General features: G+C 43.2%; 1 protein-coding gene across 4 annotated transcripts in view; it reads right to left on the reverse strand.

Annotated features, from left to right (window-relative positions):
* Positions 1-10,296: 10,296 nt before the first annotated feature.
* Positions 10,297-26,760, reverse strand: part of LUZP2 (leucine zipper protein 2) — a 420,158-nt gene continuing 403,694 nt past the window's right edge. For 3 of the 4 annotated variants that reach the window (XM_090032836.1, XM_090032837.1, XM_090032839.1), the window contains 2 exons: positions 16,665-16,742; positions 10,297-15,588 (listed from right to left, as the gene is read on the reverse strand). In XM_090032836.1, the coding sequence (XP_089888962.1) occupies positions 15,487-15,588; positions 16,665-16,742 (180 nt within the window). In that variant the 3' untranslated portion in view covers positions 10,297-15,486. Of the gene's footprint in view, positions 15,589-16,664; positions 16,743-20,302; positions 20,418-26,760 lie in introns of all 4 variants that reach the window. The other variant, XM_090032838.1, reaches the window with a different exon arrangement.

The raw sequence follows: 26,760 nt of genomic DNA on the forward strand, positions 1-26,760 counted from the left end.
CTTGAAGGTCCTGAATGCAGAACCTGCCCTTTACTCTGAGCACTCCGCCCCTCAGGCTCAAATCATCACCTGACATCCTAATGGGCTATACTCTCCAGCCTTCTCTCTCTCAACACCTTCACTCGGGGAAAAACAAAAGAAAAGCACATAACGGAAAACACCAGGCACTGCCTCTGTCACTTTGCTGGGAACTAGGAGACTTCCCTTCCTTGTTTCCTCATGACAGAGGCCATGGAAGCCTAGCTCCCCTATAACATAGCTACGGGAAACTTCCCCCTCTCTAGCACAATCCTAGTTTATACCCGTATGGGTTGTCTGCTTCGCCTTCCCGGCTCCTAACTTGCACCTAGGCTACCTCACTTCTCTCCCTCCTGTGGCATCCCCTCTCCAGGTGTCCTTCCATTCCCCAGCGCAGACTTGGCCATCTTGCTATAGGTGCTGGAGGTGCCCTGCTTGTCCAGTGCTCTCCCTGGGCTCTTGCTGGGCTTTTTCTGCTGGGGTCACCTCCTCCTCCGTGCAACCATGCCCAATACCTCCATCTGCTGTAGTGAAGGTTCTGGCATGCCTCTCTGGGTCCTGCTCTTGCTGTTGTCGCAGCTTGCAGGGGCAGTTTCCAGCCCACTTCCCATGCTGGCGGCTGGTCCACTGCTGCTGCTGCTGTTAGGCTTAGGGCTGGGATTCTCTTCTGACTCCTCACCCAGACTTCTTTCCCTCCTGATGGCTTCCCGATGTGGAACCTGAGGCACGCATGCTTCTCCCATCTTTTCCCCCTCCACCGCTTTTTCTGCCGTCCACCATTTTTATTTTTGCTGGCCAGCAATTGCTGGTGACGTCACTGGCCGGTCCCAGCTGAAAAAAGACACGGCTGATGAGCTGCGTGGGCTTTTCTTCTTGTCCTTGCTGCACTGCAGCTCCTAATGCAGGTAAGTGTTTTTTCTCTTTTTCCTTAGTTTTCCCCTTTATTTCTTCTCTCTCCTGTTCTTTCCCATGACAGTAGCACAGGGTGCAGTGACAGAGTTGTGGTGGCAGCCTCCATGTGCAAACCTCCTGTCAAGCTGGCCAGCATGTGTGTGGCCCACAGAGTAATACCCCTGCCATCACCCCCTGGCCCTGCTCCTGGGAGTGGGCACAGGGGCACACTCCCCTCCTTCTTGATCTACCACACCAGCACCTTTCCTTTCCCCGACCCTGCCCCACCCCTTCCCCCCCACACACTTACCTGCTGGGGTGGGTGTCAGTGTCTGTGTCTGCATGTCTTTGTGCCTGGGGGGCTGTTGCAAGGGGCATCGGGAGGGCTGTTGAGACTGTAGGAGGACTGCAGGGCACCAGCAGTGCTGGGAAGGGCGGTGGGGGGCCTTTAATTTTTATCACAGATTTTGGGTTTGAGGCTGCTGAGAACTGACATTCAAGAGGAACCTCAGAGTGAAGCTCACATACTGGCCAGATGTACCTTCACTCTCTGAATCCTGGGACTGGTAGATATAGAATTGTTTGTATTATTCTTATCTTTTATGACTGTGTATCCATAAAATTAATCTATTATTGAGTGGAAAGGTTGTGTTTGGCCTGAAGGTCTGCCTGGAACAAGGTATCTGAGTCATAAATCTAGTGCCAAGAAGGGACAGCTATCAGGTGATAAATGCAGTTGGCAAAAACATAGCATAGGTGACAAACAGCTTAGGGTAATGGCAGAACAGATTATGGCTTACTTAAGGAAGCTACATACTTTCAAGTCAGCAGAGCTGGATGCAATGAATCCAAGGGTACTGATGGTAATTTCAGAGGCATTAGTTATCCTCTTTGAGAATTTACAGAGGTTGGATGAGGTTCCAGATGATTGGAAACGGGCAAATGTAGTGTAGTGCTTCTGCAGGTAACACAGGCTCAACTGCAGCTACCATCCGCACTTTTCCCAAGACAAAACGTGAGGTGTTTGTTGTGGGAGACTCCATCCTGAGAGGGACTGAGGGGGCAATCTGCCGCTCCAGCCCCTTAGCCCGGGAAGTCTGCTGCTTCCCAGGGGCCCACATCTGGGACATAGCGGAGAAGATCCCAAAGCTCCTCCAGTCCACAGACCACTATCCTATGCTCCTTATTCATGTGGACACCAACGACACGGCTCAGAGCGCTCCCAGCTGGGTCATGAGGCACTACAGGGATTTGGGAGCAGGGCTAAAGAGTTTGGGGGCACAGGTGGTGTTCTCATTGATCCTCCCAGTCTCCGGCTATAAGCTGAAGAGGGAGAGGAGGATCCACGTAGTTAACTAAAGACTGCGGCGCTGTTGTCATCAGGAAGGCCTTGGCTTCCATGACCACAGCCCACTCTTTGGTGAGAGAGGCAGTGAGCTGATGGGAAAAGATGGCCTCCACCTATCCACCCTGGGCAGGAGGCTCTTTTCAGCCAGACTGGCTGACCTGCTCCACTGGGCTTTAAACTAAGCCTGTTGGGGGACGGGGGGACTACCATCACTGCTGGCCCACTGAGCAACCCTTGCAAAGCCAGTAGGCCAAGGCACTTAAGGGATCTCACCCCTGCCCCAGCCCTGGTACAACCTGTGGGCAAGGCAAGAGCCCCAAGGGGACACTTGCCTGTCTGTATACAAATGACAGGAGCTTGGGGAACCAGCAGGAGGAGCTCATCCTCCTTCTTACTGCAAATAATTATGATGTCATAGGAATAACAGAGACCTGGTGGGACTCCACCCGTGACTGGACCACAGGTATTGATGGCTATACCCTGTACACGAGAGATCGTGTAGATAAAAGGGGCGGAGGTATAGCTCTCTATGTTAAGGAAAGCTACACGTCCCTGCAAACTGATCTTGGCAACCAGTGTGGATGACTGGAGACCCTCTGGGTTAAAATCAATGGGGAACATGGGACAGGGGACACAATAGTGGGAGTCTACTATAGACTTCCCACCCAAAGTCCTGAGCATGACCAGGAGTTCGCCCGGGAACTGACTGAGGCCACTTGCTCCAGGACCTTGGTTGTCATGGGTGACTTCAATTACCCGGACATCTCGTGGGAAGATCACTCAGCTAAATCTGAGCGGGCGCAAAACTTTCTCTCATGCGTGGATGACCTCTACCTGACTCAAGAAGTCTATGGGCCAACGAAAGGCAAAGCGCTGCTCGACTTGGTACTGGCTACTGGGGATGACCTAATCGGTGACCCAGTGATCGATGGGAAGCTGGGTGACAGTGACCATGAGCTGATTACCTTCACCATCTGCCGTAAAGCTGGCAAGTTAGTCAGCAACACAGAAGTCCTTGACTTCAGAAAAGCTGAATTTAACAAGCACAGGAGGCTGGTCAGTGAGGCCCTAAGGGACCATGAATTCAGGGAGTGGGGACTTCAAGAAGAGTGGTTGCTCCTCAAGGGAGTGATCCTCAGTGCACAAGCTAAGTCTGTTCCATCTCAGAGGAAAGGCAGCAAGAGGACACAATGGCTCCCTTGGCTTTCTAGGGACCTAGCGGACCTCCTGCGGCTAAAAAGGAAAGCCTACAAAGGATGGAGGATGGGATTCACCTCCAAGGAGGATTATTCTGCGCTGGTCTGGACCTGCAGGGAGCAAACCAGGAAAGCCAAGGCTGCAACTGAACTCCAACTAGCTTCAAGCATCGAGGACAACAAAAAGTCTTTTTTCAGATATGTGGAGAGCCGGAGGAAAAGCAAGGGCAATGTTGGACCCCTGCTAAACCAGATGGGGCAATTGACGCCCAGGAAAAAGCCAACTTGCTAAATGGGTACTTTGCATCAGTCTTTCATCAGTCCCATGGGATTCCCATGCCTGCTACAGGACAGGGAGGTCCAGGTGAAGGAGATCCCCTGCCCTCCATTAATGCTGACCTCATGAAGGAACACCTTAAGAAGCTGGATACCTTCAAGTCAGACGGCCCTGACAATCTACACCCCAGGGTACTCAAGGAGCTGGTGAGCATCATAGCTCAGGCTCTGGCATGGATCTTTGAAAACTCCTGGCGCTCTGAAGTGCCTGAAGACTGGAAGAAGGCTAATGTGGTGCCTATCTTCACCAAAGGGAGGAAAGGGGATCTGGCTAACTATAGGCCCATCACCCTGGCTTCTATCCCGGGGAAGATCTTTAAAAAAGTTTATTAAAGAGGCCATCCCTAATTTCCTTCTATGGCCAGGTGACCTATCATCTGGACAAGGGAGAAGAGATTGATGTCATATATCTTGACTAGAAAAAAGCCTTCAATCTGATATCCCATGATCACCTCTTGGTGAAACTGGACAATTGTGGCCTTGGGTCCACCATGATCCTCTGGCTGGGAAATTGGCTCCATGGTCAGACCCAGAGGGTAGTAATGGATGGCAGTCACTCATCATGGTGTCCTGTGACAAGTGGAGTCCCCCAAGGCTCTGTCCTTGGACCCATATTGTTCAACATCTTCATTAATGATGTGGACATTGGAGTCAGGAGCGGACTGGCCAAGTTCGCCGACGACACCAGACACTGGGGCAAAGCATCCACACCAAAAGATAGGCGGGTGATCCAGGCTGACTTGGAGAACCTGGTGCTGTTTAACACTGAAAAATGCAAGGTTCTCCATTTTGAAAAACCTGCAGCATCCTTATAGGCTTGTCAGTGCTATGCTGGCTAGCACTGCGGAAGAAAGAGACTTGGGAGTCATCATTGACCACAAGATGAACATGAGCCTGCAATGTGATGCTGCAGCTACCAAAGCGACCAAAACGCTGGCTTGCATCCATAGATGCTCCTCAAGCAAATCCCAGGACATCATTCCCCCCTTGTACTTGGCCTTGGTGAGGCCGCAGCTGGAGTACTGCATCCAGTTTTGGGCTCCACAATTCAAAAAGGATGTGGAGAAGCTTGAGGGAGTCCAGAGAAGAGCCACGTGCATGATCAGAGATCAGGAAAACAGTCCTTATGATGACAGGCTGAGAGCCATGGGGCTCTTTAGCTTGGAAAAGTGCAGGCTCAGGGGTGATCTGATGGCCACCTATAAGTTTATCAGGGATGACCACCAGGATCTGGGGGAACATTTGTTCACCAGAGCGCCCCAAGGGATGACGAGTTCGAACGGTCACAAACTCCTGCAAGACTGTTTCAGGCTGGACATAAGGAAGAATTTCTTTACTGTCCGAGCCCCCAAGGTCTGGAACAGTCTGCCAGCGGAGGTGGTTCAAGCACCTACATTGAACACCTTCAAGAGTAAATTGGATGCTTATCTTGCTGGGATTCTATGACCCCAGCTGACTTCCTGCCCTTTGGGTGTGTGGCTGGACTCCATGATCTTCCGAGGTCCCTTCCAGCCCTAATGTCTATGAAATCCTAGGACATTTTCAAGAGAGGGCTGGACAGACACTTAGCCTGGATGGGTTTGTCAGGGGTGATCCTACCATTAGTTGGGGTTGAACTATATGACTTTGTAAGGTCCCTTCTAGCCCTACTTTCCTATGATCCTATGATCTTATGTCACAGCATTATCCAAAAATATTACTGTAAAATTATTCCTGTAGGCAGATATGAATTGGATTATACATTTGATATTTGACTGATCATTTGTTTATTGGAAAGCAGTGCATTTAGGATATGTACATGCATGCATTTAAACATATAACCAAATCAATGTATTCATGTATGTATATGAGTATGAAATATGGAACTTTATAAAGGGGCCAGGGTAGAATGAAGGAAGAGGGTCAGAATGATATTTAAAAGCTAGAGAATTTCATACAAATTTATGCTGGAAGCACATTAAGATCACAAAGCCAAATACTCAAAAGTTAGGAAGCTCCAGAATTAAAGCTTGTTGCGTAACCTTTGCATAACTCCCTTGTGTGTATACATTAAAATGTAGTGGTTAGTTCCATGATCTCATATGCTATTTTCCACACATCTTCTGCCTCATTCATTGCACAGGGATGGTGCCTGTGGCTAAATTAGAGTTGTGAAGGACGATTTTTTTGTAGATCCTCTGCATCACTGCTGTAGAAGTTAGAAGATGTACAGGTAAAGAGGCAGGAGATTGTAGGAAGAAAAAAGCCTTGTATTTAGGATAGTCGAATGCTGCCTAAAAGAATGTATTCTGGTACAAAAGCCTAGCTATTTGATGCCTAGCTTAAATCCACTTCTGAGTGGTAGTCATTAAGTGTATGCTAAAAATGATTTTTCAGTATATTTAGTGTCGTTTAGTGGAAGAGGCTCTCAAATTACTGCATTCTTTGTATGTCTCTCCATCTCTCAGAACTTTGGAAACATCATACCACTTTTAACAGGTTGTTTCAATATGGATTCGGGGGCCTGTTTTGATCATTTTGCCCTCAACTTTCCTTTGGGTTATGATTAGTGGTAGATAGTTTTACAAGTTCTCTCGGCACTTTGGCTTTCTTTTCCAACAGCTAAATACATTCCAAAATGAAGAAGTAAGGTTGTATCAACAGTCCCTCTTGCTTACATTTATTTAGTCCAACCAACCTTGCTGAATAAGAACCTATAAATAATTTCAGTCTGTTGCAATTAGTGTTCACTACAGTACCTGAGCCTATTAAACTGAAATATTCATCATGATAAAGTACCAAGACATCACTGTGTCACTGTTATAGTACAAATCACAAAATACTTTCTGAGAAGTAGTACTCTTTTTTTTAACTCTCAAGTACAACTGGTCTTGGTTGGTGAACACAATATGCTATAATATTCTAACACACATACAAAGGAATAAACTATAGTATAAAGAAACTAAAATAGCTCTCTAAAATTTCTGTATTGAAAAAAAAAATTGGAAACGTATGAACTATTAGTTACAGGGCAAGTAAGTTTTGCCAGCATGGACATTTACTTTGGACACATGATTAACTTTGCATATGAGTTGTTTCATTGACTTAAATAATATAGATGTATGTAGGCAGGATCGGGGCAAAATTTATTCAGTTCAGTTAGAACTATTTTGATACCAATGAGTAAACTCCAAATCATCCTGTTATTATGTTTGCTATACAGAAAGTTTTCTGTAGATATAAAATATAAATATTGTTACTCTTTCTATAATACACACAGTGAGAATAGTTTAGTACTTCATATTTACAGCAAAAACAAAATGCAACTTACTCTATACTAAAAAGACTATTCAGAATCTATTTTAAATCTGAATTTATGGAGAACTCGAGAGTAACAAAGCATTTTTAATGAAGATTTAAACATGTAAACAAATTATTTTTGTTTACAAACAAAAAAAATCCAAAATAACAGATGTATAGCAAACTTGAAAATAGTTTCAAGTATTTGTTACCTTATAGAGGATTTATTACATTATAGAGTATTATGATGCTGTTCCTTTTCTAACATAGCATCTGTTATCCAAGGATCGCTAAGTGATTCACACAGGTGAGGTAAATGATATCCCTTACTTACAAACACTCTAGCAGGGAACCCCAACTCTGTTATCTGCAATCCAAGGAGGAAAAGGACTTTTCCAGCTCACGGAGGCCAGCAACTACAACAGCCAGGCCAACAAGAAAACAGACTGAAGCCTGTTAGGGACTCTGGGAGGGTGGAGGGAAGGAAACGCAAAAGCTTATAAGGCCAAGTAGAGAGAGCTGAGCTAAGCTGCCCCAAATGGGGGGTGGGGGTGGGGGAGATGGGACAACTGATTATCAAACAGAGAGGAAAGCTCTCTATATGTTTGGAGACAGCTGGCAGGAAGGGTTGGGACTCTGAGACACATTAAACCAGGCTCTGGGAGGTAGCAGGATGGTCTGTAGGTTATAGCTGCAGCAGGGGAGGGAGCCTTGGGAGGGGTCTGAGATGCAAGGTGCTGGACCTGGGCTGAAGACTCTTAGCCAGATAAAGGGGGCTGAACCCAGGCAGGCAGAAGCCCAGATAAGGCTCTTGGGGCCCAAGGGGCCCAGTGTTCAGCTGAGTGTACAGGTCTGGTATGAAGGGAACACTGAGACACACCTGCAAGGCAGAGGCATGACTATGGGAGCAGCTGGAGGTCATGATTCTACCTTCTAAGGTGATCAAGGCCTTCTTAAGGAGGGAGTACATCCATGTGGTGAGAGCAGAGAGAGAGAGAATAGGCATTAGGCCTGTGTGAAGCGGAAAGTATTCACTTCAGATTCGGACTTGACCGATTTGGAGGGACAATAATTCAACTCAGTGATTTGAATCACTGTCCCAATTCAATTCGGCTGATTTGGATTTGGAAATCCAGCCATAGGCTATAACTTGGAATCACTAAGATACCTATAATTTTGTCATTTGTTTGCAGATGTTGAGGAAAACATCAGAGATGGTAGCCCCTTCTGAGGGCATGACGTCTGCCAAGTTTCAAGGAGATAGGTGCAAGGGTTTCTGTGAAAGTGCACCTTAAACTGTGCCTTTTCCATATATGGAAGATCACGCCCTCCCCCTCCCTATTCTCAGTTTCTGTTTGCTGCAAGCCTTCTGACTCTCCCAATGTCTCCGAATTGGTTTGGAAGCTTCCAGTTTGATTTGGACCTTTTAATGGGTCTCCTGATTCGATTCAGACTCAGCCACTGAATTGGGCCGAATCTCCTCTGAATCAAATCATCTACTAAAGCTTTGCACAGCCCCAATAGGCACCAAGGAGTAGGCCACCCTGGTTTTCAGAGGCATTCTCTCCTTTTGTATATTAAACTGCAAGTCATGGCAGGAAAGAAATAGGAGGTGGAGGAAGTTGGGCAACATAAACAGCCCAGTCTGGCCACTGGACTGTGGGGGAGGGAGGTTACCCAAGCCAGTCACACAAACATAAATAAATCAAAGGAAATAGAGTCATCTTTTCCAAAAATCACTGTGGGAGGCAGGGCATACCCACAAATAGTTCTATGTCTCTACATCTCAAGTCTTTTGTGCAAAGACTCAGGGCTTTCCCTCTAATCAGAGAAACCCTATTTTTTTGTAGAAAATGCTATACTGAGGAGTACACTGGGGCAGATGTATCCATACTGAAAATTAAAACTGATTCATTTTAATTGGAGATGAAATTTTCTTATTATCGTGGAAATATTTATTTCATAAAAAACATTTTAACTGGACTTACTAATGTCCCATTTTCCCTGTAAATACTGTAAAAAAAAATCAAGATGAAAATTAAACACTAAATTGCACTTCAGTGTCTTAATTTTCAAGGAGTGAAGCCCTGTGGGCTGTTTTCATATTTCTTGATGATTAAAATGTAAATTATATTTAATAAATTATGCATGTCCTCTCAAGCAAAATGAACTACTAGGCCCCCCAGTCAGTGAAAAATGACCTATTTCAACACAAATGCTTTTAATCTCTTCGTAACTTTTCATGGCTTTTTAAAAAGAAAAAAAAGATTGAATTGTTTATGTTTGTATAGATGCAATGGGTGCAGACAGAAGTGCAGCTCCCTGCTATAGCTCAGATCAATTTTTGCAAAACATTCTGAGTTACAAGGTTACCCCAGATGTTGATTCCAGGGAGGGGAATCTAGCTGCCCGCTTGGAGCCTGCAGCCACATTCCCATAACAAAGGCCAGTGCTCCCTGTTTTCATAGATTTCATAGACATTCAGGCTGGAATGGACCTCGGAAGATCATCAAGTCCGGCCTCCTGCCCCAGGGGCAGGAAGTCAGCAGAGATCATAGGAGCATAGCAACATAAAGATCCAATTTGCTCTTGAAAGTGTTCAAAGTGGGTGCTTGAACCACCTCCGGTGGCAGTCTATTCCAAACCTTGGGGGCTCAGACAGTAAAGAAGTTCTTCCTTATGTCCAGCCTGAATTGGTTGTGGTGGAATTTGTGACCATTTGATCTTGTCATCCCTTGTGGCGCTCTGGTGAACAGACATTCCCCCAGATCCTGGTGAACACCCCTGATAAACTTATAGGTGGCCACCAGATCGCCCCTGAGCCTGCACTTTTTCAGGCTGAAGAGTACCATGGTTCTCTGCCTCTTGTCATAAGGTCTGTTTTCCTGACCTCTGATCATGCACGTGGGTTTTCTCTGCACTCTCTCAAGCTTCTCCACATCCTTTTTGAATTGTGGAGCCCAAAACTGGATGCAGTACTACAGCTGTGGCCTCACCAAGGCCAAGTACAATGGGAGAGTGACATCCCGGGATTTGCTTGCGAAGCATCTATGGATGCAAGTCAGCGTTTTGCTCCCTTTACTAGCTGCAGCATCGCATTGCAGGCTCATATTCAACTTGTGGTCAATCATGACCCCCAAGTCCCTTTCGTCCATAGTGCTATAAGCACTGCCGAGCCTATAAGCATACTGCAGGTTTTTCCTCCCAAGGTGAAGAACCTTGCATTTTTCGGTGTTAAACACCATCAGGTGCTCATCCACCTGCTTCATGAGCCTGTCAAGATCTGCCTGGATCACCCTCCTGTCCTCAGGTGTGTATGCTTTAGAGTTTGGTGTCATTGACGAACTTGGCCAGCCTGCTTCTGACACCAATGTCTACATTACTGAAGAAGATGTTAAAAAAGTATAGGCCCTAGGACAGAGCCTTGAGGGACCCCACTGGTCACTGTGCACCACAACGATCGGCTACCATCAACCACCACCCTCTGGGTCCTACCACGGAGCCAGTTTCCCAGCCAGTGGATCATGGTGAGGTCTAGGCCGCAGTTAGCCAGTTTTGCCAAGAGGTGATCGTGGGATACCAGATCGAGGGCTTTTTAAAGTCAAGATATATGACGTCAATCTCTTCCCCCCTGACCAGGTGATAGGTCACCTAGTCATAAAAAGAAATGAGATTGGTTAAGCATGACCTATCCGTGACAAATCTGTGCTGGGTATCCCTCAGGATATTGCCATCAGCTAGTTTATTAAGGATGGCCTCTTTGATAATCTTTTCCAAGACCTTCACCAGGATAGAGGTCAGGCTGATGGGCCTGTAGTTTGCCAGATCTACTTACCTCCCTTTTTTGAAGATAGGCACGACACTGGCCTTCTTCCAATCTTTGGGAACTTTACCAGAGCACCAGGAGTTCTCAAAGATCCATGCCAGGGGCTGAGCTATGATGCTTGCTAGCTCCTTGAGTACCCTTGGGTGTAAACCATCAGAATGGGAGTGGGAAAAGGCAGCAGAGGGAACTTGTTCTTGGGGCTTTCCAGCCAGTGCTTAGAGGGTGGGGTAGATGAATTGGAACCTCCCCACCTTGGGGGTTGGGGAGGGCTCCAATACACCTGCCCCACCATCCAAGGGGATTGAAAAACCTCCAAACTGAACTCCTTTCAATCCCTTCCACCCTCCCATTCTGAAAACAGCAACAGGCTGAGAGCTCCTCAGCCACAAATTACAAAAGACACTACATTTTTAAATGTCTTTATCTGATACCTCATGCAATAAAGTCAGATCTTTCAGCCAATCAGCCATTTTTCAAACTGCTTGCAGCCATGCACTTGTCACAGCTATAAACTGCTTTCTGAGGCCAGATTTGGCAAAAGTTGTCACTTCTGTCTGCACCCAGTTGTTATCAGCCATAATATACATAATATGCTTTCAACTTTTCATGAGATAACACTTCTTGGATATTAACTTAGGCTAGGCATAGAACTTACACTTAAGAGCCATGAACCTTTGCTCTGTTATGACTGTAAAGCTTATTAGGGCACTTGAAAAATGGTGTATCCTGCTCTAAGTTAAGCCTGGATGGATGTGTACTAGCCTAAAGTGCTTTCTGTTGTAACACTTTATTGAATGTCTATGCCACATCCCATCGAGGGTTTACTTAAGATCACAGTCGCTGCCATCCCAAGTGAGGTTTCACAAGACTGTGCTGTAGCCAGGGGCAGAGTTTTTTTTGCTCTGCCCAAGTTCCAGGCTGGCCTCAGATGTCAGTGATCCAAGTCAATGACAACCTCTGATCACAGCCCCAAGTGCAGCCTGGCATATGGGAAAGGGGGTTTCTGTCTCTGCAGCCATCATGATCCCACAGTATACTGTGGCCCATCTGGGGAGGAGCTATGAAGGAAGGAGGCAGGGGTCTTTCTTCTGGCAGCTACTGCCAGAGCAGGCCCTCTCACCAGCCCTCTCCCCAGATGCTGTCAGCTGTCAGCAGCATCTGGTGGGGAAATGGAGGAAAGGGGCCTCCTACATCTTGCTGGTTCAGGGGCTCAGGGGAGGGCTGGACTGTGTTCCTGGAGCTCCCTTGCCACCCCTCCCACCCCGAGGCACATTTCCTGGTGTGGCAAAAAAACCAGGGCAGTCCCATGCTGCATGCTTCTGTCTAGAGCTGCCAGGTTGCTTGGGCAGGGTGAGGGGTGGTGAATGGAGTCCCCCTGACATGACAGCCCTCCCCCTTCTCCCCCAGATTCCTAGCTCAGGGCTTGGGGGTGGTTCAGGCCTGGTCCATTTAGCATAGGGGCTTCATTCATTCCATTTTTTATTGGAATGAAAGAATGGTGATTAGTCATGTGATTGTGTCTGGCCTTCTGTTAGTGGCAAAATATGTGAACAACCAGAATGTTTTGAACAAAGAGCAATCCATAGCAAAGTATTTTTCCTCTTCCATGTGTTAATCTTATTTTCCATATACTAATTCCCTCTCCTTTCATTGTTCAGAGTGAGCTATTACGTTTCTCTTTCAAATAAAAAGAATGCTTACATGCTTTATAACAACTGTGTTTCTTCAAGCAACAATCAGTATGGATCCTGTGAATCTATCAAACCAATTTGAATGCATTTATACAACCATCAAGACAATTTTTAACAATCTCAACTGTGTTCTATGAGTATTGTCATTATTATTGTTGCATAAACTACAAAATGCACATTATGTAATACAATACCTGTAGTAAGCTTGCAGTGCTAGCAGTTAGAATAAGCATCCCTGTAACTGCTAGCCAAGAGATATAAATAGTGCATATACGCATTCAATTCAATCAATTAAAGTTCATCCACTTAATTGAAGACAGTTAAAATTCAACTGGGTGAAACCTGTACAAGCATGCAAAAAGTTGTCTAGGGCTAAGTACAGACAATCAAAAAGCCCAAAGCTGAATTAATTCAGTCTTTGCAGGTTAGTTTAAGCTGCACAGATTAAACTGAGAAACTACTATTCTGAGAAACTGGATATTCACTTTTGCTTCAGAAAATGCAGCCACATACCTGCAGTGGCTCAGGCCAGAAACCAGGGGGTGCTAGTAGCCAGCATGGGCTGTGTGTTCACTTCTTATTCCAGCTGCCCCTGAGGTATCTGGGATTTGTGGTCCAGAATTATACCAGGAGGACTCTGAAAAGTTGTTTATCACTTCCTCTTCCTGCTTCCAGGTTCCTCTGGGATTTGTAGTCCATAGTCACAGCCAGTAGAAAATTATTGGCAGGGCAGGGCAGGGAGGCTTCGTACTCAGGGGAAGTTTAGCTCCCCTGCCTGGTCCCAGATCTCAGCTGGGGTTTGTCTGGGGGTAGGCAGTCCCTGCCTCCTCCACCCAAACCCTTCTCTGCTGGAAAAGACAGCACAGCCCAGTGCAGGGCTGGAAAGCGTGCTGGGATGCTGGGGAACTGTGATTTAACTTGAACCAGGAAGGGGTCTGGGACAGAAATTTCATAAAAGTTTGACCCAAATTAGTTAGGTCTGATACTACATTCAACCAGGTTTATCTTAAACCGGTTTCAGCCATTCATCCATGTGCACTGGACTTCTGTTCTGTTACAGGTTTAAACTAGTTTCTGATGACTTCAGCTGGTTTATGCATAACTTCTGTCCCTAGCCTAGACAACCTGCAACACCAAAAGCACCCAGTCAGGGGAGCCAGAGTATGAATTCCATGTGCTCTGCAGGCCCCTCTGCCTGCTTGAATATTGGTGACAGCACCAACTGGATGGTGCCCCATGGAGCTCCCCTCCACCAACCAACTTTCCTTAACCGTTGTCAGGCATCAGAGAGCAGATCAAGAGAAGATCTTCTGTCATTTTAAAACTGGGTTCTAGCTACATGGAAGGGACAGGAGGAGCTGTGCCCCTACCACCGTAACCAGTACTGGCTTCAGTTGGGGGCTTTGCACATGGTTCTGCTGGGGCTCTGCTTTTAGGAAGACCCGTCACCATGTCCAAGGCTTAGGTCTCTCAAGCTCTGCAGAAGACAGCTTTAACTTTCTGCAGCACTGGAAGCCAGTGATCACAGCCCATGCACGGTGCTACATGCATATGGCTTTCAAGTGCTTCATGGTGGGAACTTTTCCCCCATGAGGCACTAAAGACCCCCACACCTGCAACCTCTATGCATGGGGCTGCAGATGCTGGCTTTCAAGTGCTGCATGGGACTGGTGCCCTCCATGCAGCACTTCAAGCTAGTGCCCATACCCCATGCACAGGGCTGCAAGGAAAAACCTCATCCCCACAGCACTTCAAAGCCTGTACTTGCATCCACTCATGGGGCTGCAGCGTGACGCTCTCAAGTACCTTGGGTGAAGGAATGTCCCTGCCCTCATGGCACTTCAAGCTAGTATGTGTAGCCCCACACTTTGGGCTATAGGTGCAGGACACTGAAGTGCTGTGAGTGGAGAAAACTACCTTCCTGTGGCATTTCATGCTGGGTCAGTGTCTGTGTGGGGCTGGGGTCTCAGGGAGATCAGGGGCCTCAAAGAATGCCATAAGAGGGTGGCAGAGCTGACAGCTACACACTACAGCCCCTGAGCTATGGAAAGGGGCTTTCCTGACCCCTCCATTGTGAGAAGGAGGGTCTTGCTGTGATACAGGTCTGCAGCAGTAGAGTTACTGACTGTCTGCCCATGGGGGAAGAGAGAGCAGGGGGAGAAAGAACAAGGCAGGCTGGGATTCTAGAGCAGCAGCTCCAATTGTTTGGGGATGCATGCAAAGCATTCAATCAGACTTGAACCCCAATCAGTTAGCACTTTAACCTCATCCAATGTGGTGGAAATTTCCACCACGCTGGCCTTTTTTAGAGTGCTTGAAGTGCTTTGACTGCTTGTACGCAGAGCATTTCAACTGGTAGAAGTGTAATTCCAACTGCTGGAATATAACATTTGTACATACCCCTAAATGAAAGATGTGGAAAAATAGTATGTGTCAAACCCTAGCATGCTATTTTCACAGTCACTCTGGTAAGTCGCACTTCACTTCTACTAGGATTTTGTTGTTGTTGTTGTTAACCAGCTTATAGCCTTAGCTTGACTTCAAACCACCAACAAACAGCAAAGACAGCTGTGAATCAAACTAAGAAAATGAACTTCCAAACGGTAGTTTCTTTACAAAACAAACTAATTTATAATAAGCAAGTTACTGATCAAAGCAGAATAAAGTTTCAAAAAACTGGACTGTATTACAAAGCATTTCTTTGAACATCCATTTTGGATTATTGCTGAAAGATACTAATTGATCTATTTCTGAAACCTCCTAGACTAATTTACAAACATTCATAAAATAGTGAAAAAAGTTGCATGCTTTAGAAACCTGGTACATTTTCATGCCTCCAGACTAAAAAGAATATGAAGACAATAGCAAATGAAGATTATTTTTAACATAGCTTCGATATTTTTACAGTGCCTTTTCTTTTGTATTAATCGAGTCTTCAGACTTCTCATTTCTCTCAGCTGATGTTTTAGTTTCAGGATTAGTCCAAGGAGGGTTGCGCAACTTCTGTCAACCAATGCAAAGGAAAAACATAGGATCAGTGTCAACGTCGTATTTTATGTTATTATATTGAAACACAAGGATTCATCAAAGACATTTAAAATGCAACAGGAATATAAGAACTGCCATTTACTGGGTTAGACCATAAATTCATCTTGCCTAGTATCCTGTGTCACACAACGGCAGAGAGCGGATGCTGAACGGGAGTAAGTACGACCAGGGGTTTTGTCTACCATTCATCTCTCACTTACAGCCTCCAGCATTTAAAGTCTAGGACATTTTGATTCAGAGACTGCATCTCTAACTCTCATGATCAACAGCTACTGATTTTTTAATCTATGCACTCATTTTAGAAATAATTGGCATATAGTGTGTGCACCATTTTGGTAAATATATCAATGTGTGTGTGTGTGTGTGTGTATGTGTGTACCATCTCATACAGCACTTATACGTGCATATAATAAATTCATATAATACCTATATTTCCTTATATAATTAAGTTATAACTGCAGCATCTTCCTGAAAATATCATGTTTTTTTTTTAGAATCACTTATGTAAAATTAACTGTGTACATTTTACTGTAGAAAGCCTTCGAACACTATAATAGCTGTCAACTGTCCTCTAAATAAATGGTTCTAAAGCCTGGTTTCTACTAGAGAATGTCTATGTCACTGGATATCCTCATGTAAAAAGGTTTGATTCTGGGGATTCTTTATAAAAGCCATTTTTCTTTTACTGGACAAAGGGATGAAGGCATCTGATGCTACAATCTGCTGATGACTTTTCTTGGTATAATCTGGTTAGCTGGCACAATACACTGAATTGCAATTATACCAAGGGGATTGAAAATTATTTTCTCCTTACCCATAAAACCCAGTTTGTACTGGACAAAGTGCTCTATTGTTTAAGTGCTAAAATACATCCAACTGAAATCACATGAAGCAGAAGTCTTTGTTGACTTCAAAAAAGATTTTTGCTGACAAATCACTGGCTCAGACTGTAAATATTATTCATGTATTTTTATACTTTGTTGAGAAACACCACTATAAAAGATACCATGATTACTCAAATGAAGAAATACCTGAAAGCTAGGATCTGTTTCTGCCATCTTCAGGTGAGATGTTGAATTATTACGGGTCCCCAAACACTTCTTGCCATCCTGCAGATATAATGATTGAAACCAAATCCTGTTATTGTTTTTCCCCCCAAAAAACTTATAGTATTTTATTTTATGCAGAACTTACTTATAAAACATGAAAAAATCTCCAAAACGTATTTCATAAGGCCCTGTACTGCTATCAAACATGTATAAGCTACAGTTGGCATAAAATAATACAGCATTAATAAGCAAAAATTGATATGTAATATAGTAGCTTTAATATTTAAATCTCTTTCAAACATTAACAAGTTTATTTTTCACCAGCTGATAAGCAAGCAGGAAAGTATTTGATCAGATAAGTAAGTGGTTATAATCCCCATAGTACATATTCCTCTTCCTTTACCTAAACCCTTTACTTGGGCCATGTCTATGTCAAAGAGTAGACAGTGGAGAGGCCAGATGGTTCTCAAAATTCAGAAAACTGACTTACATTGCCAGTAATAAATTGCTTTCCTTGGAAAAATTTGCACTAACAAACTTAATTTGAATAATAAGAAAAGTATACTGTATGTGTTATGGGTGAACTATAGTATAGTGCAGGAATCATAACTTATTGAACTGTTGGTGTGTCTATGCATGCACTTCAATAATGCACATTAGCCTACTTTCATGAACATTAAACCATCACAGAAAAACTGTGCTCTTTAGCCAGTGTGCATTAAAATAAGCTAATACACATTTTTCTAGTACATCACAATAGAGGTACTAGATTTAATACACATTACCTAAAGTGCATTAGTGAATGTAGACATGCCCTCTGAGCCAATGAAATATCATAGTATGGGAGTAACTGAGTATTGTGCAAATGTAGAAAGAACTCTTTGCACTAGGATGAACTTTATTCTGTAAAAAACATAGTTAAATTTAAAGACTACATGAGCTTTTGTCAGATGGTTTAAAATATGTCCCTGGTAGAAACTTTTAATGGAATTTTAAAGTTTTTGATCAGTATACTTGGGATAAAAAGAAGATTTTTTACATCACCAATATTGTGACTACACTTTCAGACCCAAGAATAATGCGGCTTTTTTTATTCGGCTCAAAGCTTAAGTAAAAATAATGCTTATTTCAGATTTTAGGACAAGCACTTAAAAAAACACTTAAGTCAACTGTGTATTGGCTTAAACACAACAAAAATAAAACACATTATATTGCTGAGGTGTGTCAAGCCATGTACTTGTGTGAGATTTGCCTAGAGCAATATTAATGCAAATTTGTATTTTGTGGAGAAACACTAATATATTATGTATTATTCCTTTTGCAGAGTTTGCTAACTTATTTTGTGATATACCTGTGCCATATTATATTGTCTTAAAAATAACTGAAACATGCAATAAACAATACTGGGAAGATAAAGTCTATGCCATGCATTAACAGGAAGCAGAAGGACAAGAAAAAACAATTTGCTTTAAATGGGGATGGTCAAGATGTTTTCATGTCACATAGGCATCTTCAGAAAATGGAAATTCAGCTTAAGACAGAATAGAAAAGAAAAACCTCTGCTACGATAAAACAGGAAGATTAAAATGAGGAAGGTACACAGAGAACATAAACAAATACCCAAAGATAGAATATATTAATAGAAAGAAATTCTACAAATATCCCTTAAAGATTACATTAAACTGGAACTAAACTTCAGTACATATTGGAAATTTGAAGGTAAAGCCATTATATGAAGAGTGTAAATTTTCTTTAAAATAAGCATTAAGTTGAACTGAAAATAAAACGATACTTAACATTAAAAAGTCAATGAATCAGAATAGATTAAAATATTGGGAAACAGAGTTAAAGCATCCTAATTATTAATTTGTACGTTATAGTGAGTGACACCATGAAATAAATATAGTGTTATTATGATTAGTGGATAATATTATGTGCAGTCACATCTTCAATTAAACCAATTATTTTAAAGGCACATTCAATTTTTCCCTCATGCTGTTCATCCAGTGTTTATCATTTTCCCCTAGGACAGCTTGGATTTATTTTCACAGTAAGTAATGGAGGTAGTAGTCATTTTGAAAGAGGGTATTTCTTCATGAACTTCTCTGCACAAGAAGAGTTATAAAAAGTGAAAGAAAGTAAAGACATTTAATCCTAAAATACATTTTTTTTTCAAATTTGGTCAAAACCTCAAATGACAGTTAATTTTAAATATATTGAACATTTGTGTTATATTTTCACAATCAAGACCATTTTGGAAAAATGTGATCAGACACTAAATGCTTTTTTTTTAATTAATTTGAACTCATTATGTAATTGACTAGATTACTAGCAAATTCTCAGAAAAAATCTATTTTTCATGCAACAGAGAAATGGTGCAATTTTGGGAAGAATATGTTGTATACTTTATACATAATAAAGTAGTTGCTTTAAGTGCAGCAATCAACTGAACCTTAACTATGGAATGGGAAACTGAGCTTCTATAACATCAGAAGCAAGAAGCCTAAAAGAGAATCAGTAAATCTGTTGGACGGCCACCAGAAAAAGAGGGCCATTAAGGAGGATAAGGTAACATTTCAGAAAAGCTACTGATCTCTTTGCATTAGTCTTTATCCAAGCATGTCATGAAAGTAACTACTACTTCAAAGTAATAAGAATGAGTCACTGTCACTGAGTGATGTCCAAATAGCATAAATAACACTGATAGAGTAGATAAAAGTCACCAGAATGAGTTGGTGTATATTCACAAATGGTGACAGAACATAAAAATGAAGTAGCTAGGGTAGTGATGATCAACCAGGTTACCATGGACCTTTGAAATCTTTCCAAGGGTATTATGGGGTGCCACACAATGTCACATGTTAGATATGAAACATAACTTGGAAGATAAACCTGGAATTGTCAAATAGAAATCCATAGTGTTAAAAACATTTTGACCTGTTGTGATCTTTTGGAGTTCTCTGGAGCAGAAACATTCCTCTAGTATTTAACTGCAGTCAAAAATGGATGAAAACTAAGAGCTGGCTATTTCCAAGAGGCACCTTGAGTCTAATGAGAGACTCCTTGAATCTCATAAGGTTGAGAACCACTGAGCTAGGCTCTCAACAAAGTATGGACTTCATTAAAATCTTCACTTACTGTATGAGAGGACAAAAATTATCCTGTATTGCTCTGAAAAAGGAATAGAGATTGATACTAGAATATCAGAACAGAGTAACACCTCGATAATGGGAATTGTAGTACATGGAAAATGTGTTTGAAACAATAATTAAAGAGGAGAGTTAAAAAGAACCCCACTCATTAGGTCCCGGAATATAAGAACATACTACCGGTGTCCAACCTATCACATGACTGATATAAGGAAAGGCTATAAAACAGTAGCATACCATGGGTCTCCAACACCCGAGAGCCAATGCTTGCATTTGTGTGCCCCCTTCCCCACCAGGACGATCTGAGCGGGGGCCCCTGTCCCATCCCGTGGCATGTCCACAGGGAAATTAACAATACGGCAAACTGGATGCAAGGGGAGGGGTGGTGACCATAATTTCTGGCCCAAACAGCTAAAGATATTTGCAACCCACCGGGTGGGGGCGGGTGAGGGCACCGGGCAAACTACATACCAAATGTGGAAGGTGCCACAGAACTCTGCCCAGCTCTGAAGGGCCTGGCTGGCACCCCCCATGCTGGTGCCTGGAGTCCATGGCCCCCATCCTCTCCCCTGTTGGTACACCACTGCTATAAAAATACAAGAGAAGCTGTTGAGAAGAGGGGTGGGGTGTTTGTGAAGTGTGTAAACAGACTTGAACTGATTGCATTGTCAATTCATTTTATATTTATTTCCCCTACTGGTAAATTTGCTAAAAAAATTACAAAAACATCTAGGTGAACATATATGATAAGAGAAAATTGCCACTCAGATGCTTACAGCAGCTGTATCCCTTTTACAATTTCCTTATAACAGAACTTCACCCCCTGTGATGACACTACATTAACACTGTAGACAGATTTATGCATGTTCATTTTGCTGCTGCATACCTGAATGCAGTGGTTTTCAAACGTTTTTGCCTGCATACACCACTACCTGCAAAATATTGCTGCTCACATCTCTTATACATGATACATCTCTGCATGTATACAAATGGCAATGCATGGCAACACCACTTCTCACTACACATTGACCAATCAGAAGATCCACCACTATTATTAAGGCATGTACCTTCTGGCAAAGTACTGTCTGTACTCTGAGTTGTAATCTTGCTCTCGTAAAGCAGGTTTATGTATCTGCAGTACGGACCTAAAGATATTGCTGAATTTACACACTTAATCCTACAACACAACAATTTCACTTTCAATAACCAACACTTCCTCTGCACCATGAGCACAACTATGGGCACCAAAATGGCTCCACAATATGCCAACCTTTTTATGGGCCACCTGGAAGAAGAATTCTTCAAGAACTGCACCATCAAATCCATGCTATACCTAAGTTATATAGATTAAATCTTCATCATTTGGACTGAAAACCTGCAATCTCTGACTGATTTCCATCACAACTTCAATAATCATCCCTCCATCACACTATCTCTTGAATACTCCAGCACTAACATTTCCTTTTTAGACACTACGATCAATATCCAGAATGGTAAAATACAAATCACCATATACAAGAACCCTATGGACCAACATACATATCTGTACAGAACCAGCAATCACCCTAAACACATCAAGAAAGCGCTAATATACAGCCAAGGCTTTGAATACCACTGAATTTGCACTGAGAACACCTGTGATTGTCACCTCACAAATCTCAAAAGGGCTTTCATTTAGCAAGGACACGTCTCCAACAAGACAAACCACATTTTTAAAAGAGCCACCTGGATACCATGTGAAGAATTGCTGTAGTACAAAAAGAAATCCCCACAAATCACACACCACTAGTTATGACATACCATCCCTCCCTGGAACCTATACAGAAAATCCGCAAACAATTGAAACCCATACTAGAAGACAACCCAATTCTTAAAAAGACCATCCCAGAACCACCCATCCTAGCCTCTAAACAAGCACCAAACCTTGCCTGTATCATCACCAGAAGCAAACTTCTTATGGCCCCAAACACATTGAATAGACAAGAAATGTAAAACCTATCAACATAGTTTCACCTACACCTCACAACAGACCCATCACCATACCTGCACCTACAGAAATGTAATATATCAAATCCAGTGCACTAAATGCCTTGATAGAAAATATTTAGGAGAAACCAAACAGTGTACAAGAATGAATGCATACCTAAAATTGATCATGGACAAGAATACCCAATTACCTGTGGGTAGAAGCATCTCACAAAACATTCTCTCTCCAGTCTTTCAGTTTTAATCCTTGAAGGGAATTTACAGAACACCTTTCATAGACAAGTCTATGAACATCATAAATCTACTGGATACAAAAAACCATGGACTCAGTATAGACATTGGGTTTATGGCACATTATAACCTGCCTGCTATCTGATAATCCCAGGTAACCTTTCTATATTTTACCAGCTACATTCTATCACCAGGTCAACAGTCCCCCTTCCCTCTCCGCATCTATCTGTCTCACACCTATTGTCTCCCAGGGCCTCTGATCCTCACTGCCAGACATTTGAATTTTCACAGACCTTCCTTTTACATATTGGCTTCTATTCCACCCAGGAGAACACAAAACAACAGCAGACTCTCCCTATGTCTGAAGAAGGATGTTTGCACCTGAGACTTTTCAAAAAACAATCTTTTCCAACTATTTAGTTAGTCTAATAAAAGATATCACATTTACACAAAGAACCTTGTCTGCCTAGGTCCTTAGACAAACATGGCTACAAACAATACACAGTTCTCTTCATTTCTGAACAAGACAATCATATTTGCCTTTCTACACTGATATGCAGACCAAAATGTTCACCAGTCCTGGGGAAGAATCATTTCAGCTCTGCAAGTGCTTTTCCTCCTTTTTCAGCACTTCCAGAAAACTCTAAACTGTTACTTTCCCATTGCATCTTTATTCTGAGGCCTTTTGCTGCCATGATCCCATCTATTAGACTTTCAGGAAAGCTCTGGGAAATATCAGATTGCCTTGTTTGCTCCTGAGTATCATCTTCAACCTACAGTTTAGCATCTCATTGACTGAGTGCCAATATTGCATCTTTGTTAATGTGTTTCAACCAGGCTAGCAGTTTCATGCTCATATTGTACGGCAACATCACAACCCATGGCCCATTGTGCCACATTAGGTGCATCTACATGTGCCTATTAATGGGCTGCAATAAGCTTTGGATCAGGACAGTACTTTACTTTGCTCCACAGCAGAACAGTAGTTTTAAATATGCATAAAATACTGGCAAATACTAGTAAAAATTAGTTTACCCCAGCCTAATAGGGGTGCACATGTAGGTGTTGAGATGTTTACTGCACACTAATTAGTCTACTGTGTAGTAATCATCTCATGTAGATGTGCCCATTGAGTAGAATAATTTGCTGTAATGAAACTATTGAAGATTTTCCTGTCCACCTCCCAATACTTATTTTCAGTCTGCCTCAGGATCCTCAGATTAGTATACTTGTATGTTTTGAATCTGCCAAGGAGAAACATGAAAAGGACTTTGATGATATGGGTAATAAATTAAATTATTTTGCAGTACAGATTCTGTAGGTCGTGCAGTTTCTGCAATTCTGTAGGTCATCTTTCTCTAGTATTGTTAGAAGATCACCTCTTCCAATCCTTCAATGTAAAGCTTTTTTTTTAATCTTGCCAAATATTTTTGCATAATACAGACAACTATACAATCACACAATTTCATCCTAGTAAAGGTAAAATCCATTCCTGAGCACTTGTTTTTCTTCAGTCCCTTAATGGCTCCATTGTTCTCTTCTAAGAAAATATCAACTCTTCCGCAGTTCTACTCAGGGCTATAATTTCCAGGTTTTTAACACCTTTTTTGTTTGTCCTTAATTGTGTCCATCTTTTCTGACAACACAAAATTGATCTCATTTTGATGGTGTGGAATCTAGCCAGGTATTTTACTTGATTATCTTTACAGAGTCCCTTTCTCAATTTAGACTCTCCGAGGAACTTCTCAACACTGGTGCAGAATGGCACTACCCAGCTTCTATGAGCAGGGAGCAGCAGCACAGAGTTTCCCCCACTGCTGCAAAGGTTGGGGAGTAAAGCAAGATTGTGCTTGTTCCAGTCACTCTCTCAGCTCCAGATGCACTTAGTTATATGGTGCTGTGCTGCCTGGCTTCTGTGACCAGACAGGGCTTCCCATTGGGGGGGATGCTAGCACCCCTCTCACGGTGCACAGGGCGGTCCCCCTTTGCCCTGACCTGGCTACACTACTGAAAACAGGTGAACACCTCTAAGACAATTCACCTAACACAATCCGGGACAAAGACTGAGAATTAAAGAATTTGACTTTGATAAACTGGAAAAAATTGTCTGAAATCACAGTAATCAAGTGTAATTCACTAAGGAAACATGAAAACTCCAGCACTTAAGATGGAATAATCTGTATAAATTGAAATAGGTGAACAACTGACAAACTATGTTACTGCAGAGATTGACCTTGGATTATAGTAGATGGCAGCCTAAACACAAGACAAAAATGTATTCTTGTTTCATATAAACAAACAACATGAAACAAAGTGGAAACACACAAAAAGAAGCATTTAGAGCTACTTAGATCCAACAGCACCCTTCCTAGATGCCATCGGTGTTGGGCGACCGATCCAAATTTATTTGTTTCTGTGCTGTTACATTATGACCATCAAGAAACCCTGCGAGAAAACTAAAACAGCAGCAATGAAACAAACTTCCCAAACTTCCCCACTGTAACTTAAAATGGCTGGAAATCATAAAGAAAAAAACCAAAAAAGCATATACAAATATTCTTTTTGTAAGAATTAATGAGTTAGCTGCTTAGAGAAACATTGCATGTAGCTTCTCTCTTGAGGCCCAAATCCAATAGAGCCCCAATCAAAGACTGAGGGACCAACTTCAATCCTTCCTCAGCAGTGAGGTGCTTTTCCAGATTTCCATAAGCCAACTAGCTCTGTTCAGATTCAAGGAAAAAGAAGAACTCCAAGAGTAGCTAAGGCACTGCTCAAATGTGTCTATATCATAGAAAGAGATGTTCATTAATTTCTTTAAGTTTGGAATCTATTTCTAGTCAACAAGAGAAAAGAAAAAAAAATCAGCTACTTTGGTTTCCCTTGTTCTGCCAAATGAAAGATAATCTGGAAATTTAACTGACCACTTGCCTGGGGAAAAAAACCTCATAGCTCTGTTAGCCAGGGATGATAGTTGCTGTTGTAACCCTAACTTAATTAATTATCATAGTATCATAGTGCTTAGGGTTGGAAGAGACCTGAAGAGATCATCAGGTCTGACCCTCTGCCCCAGGCAGGAACAGGTGCTGGGGTCATATCACCCGAGCCAAATATCTGTCCAGACTCCTATTGCAGACCCACAGGTTAGGAGCCCATTCCAGAGCCTGGCAGCCCTAACTGTAAAGCAATGTCTCCTGATGTCCAGTCTGAACCTTCTCTCCAACAATTTGTGGCCATTATTCCTAGTAAACCCAGGTGGTGCCTAGGGAAACAGAGCCTCCCCCAATTCTCACTGGTCCCCCCTGGAGTGTTTGTAAATGGCCACCAGATCCTCTCTCAGCCTTCTCTTGTGGAGGTTGAATAGGTTCAGGCCCTTTAGCCTCTCTTCGTAGGGCCTGCCCCACTGCCCCTGGACTGTGCGAGTGGCCCTTCTCGGACCCTCTCAATGCTAGCCACATCCCTCTTGAAGTGCAGCACACAGACCTGGATGCAGTACTCCAACTGTGGCCTGACCAATGCCTCATAGAAGGGAAGGATCACCTCCCTGGACCTGCTTGTGATGCATTCGTAGATGCCTTACTGACTGCTTCCTCACATTGGCAGCTCATGTCCATCCTGGAGTCAACAATGACTCCAAGATCACTTTCTGCCACCATTTTGACAAGAAAGGTATTCCCTAGCCTGTAGGTGTGTTGCTGGTTCCTTCTCCCTAGATGCAGTACCTTGCAATTGTCTGGCTTGAATTCCATCCTATTCTCATCCACCCACCTCTGTAATTTGTCTAGATTTAGCTGGATTCTGTCCCTCCCCTCCAGTGAGCCCACCTTGCCTCACAACTTGGTGTCATCAGTGAATTTGGACAGCATGCATTCCACACCCACTTCCAGATTGCTGATAAAGGTGTTGAACAGTACAGGCCCCAGGACCCAGCCCTGGGGGACTCTATTGCCCACATCCCTCCTGTCCACCACCACTCTCTGGGTGCAACCATCAAGTCAATTTGCCATCCATCTGACTGTGTAGGCATCAATGCTGCAGTCACCAAGTTTTTTTTAAGAGAATGTGGTGGGAAACTGTGTCAAAGGCCTTCTTGAAGTCCAGGAAGATGACTTCCACCCCAACACCCTCGTCCAGGGACTTTGTGACCTGATCATAGAAAGAAACCAGGTTAGTCAGGCAGGACCTACTCTCAGTGTACCTGTGTTGGTTGCCCTGAGCATTACCTGCTGGGCCCTTGTAGATGTGCTCCTTGATAATTTTCTCAAAGGTCTTCCCAAGGACCAAGGTAAGATGGACTGGACTATAATTGCTTGGGTCCTCCTTTCTCCCTTTCTTGTAAATGGGGACCACACTGGCCCTTTTTCAATCCTCTAGTATCTGGCCAGTGCCCCAGGAGTACTCATAGAGCTGTGGCAGGGGCCCTGCTATGACCCCCACCAATTCCCTCAGCACCCTTGGGGGAAGAGCATCTGGACCTACTGATTTAAACATGTCCAGCCCTTCCAAAAGTCCCCTAACTAGGTCATCCATGACCCTAGGCATGGCAGTGCTTCCTCTGGGTCTGTCCACAATTCTAGTGGGAATTATAATCTTTAATTTTTCTAGTGGGAATTATAAGCTTATCTTCAAGGGTGTTTGTATAAGGCCACAATTTTTGCCCTTTTTTGCATTGCGATGTCATGACTGTTTGCATGAGCTGGTTTTCTGGACCCTTT

The sequence above is a fragment of the Crocodylus siamensis genome, chromosome 2, assembly GCF_052110815.1.
Source record: "Crocodylus siamensis isolate JL-2025a chromosome 2, ASM5211081v1, whole genome shotgun sequence".
In the NCBI taxonomy this organism is placed as follows: Eukaryota; Metazoa; Chordata; order Crocodylia; family Crocodylidae; genus Crocodylus; species Crocodylus siamensis.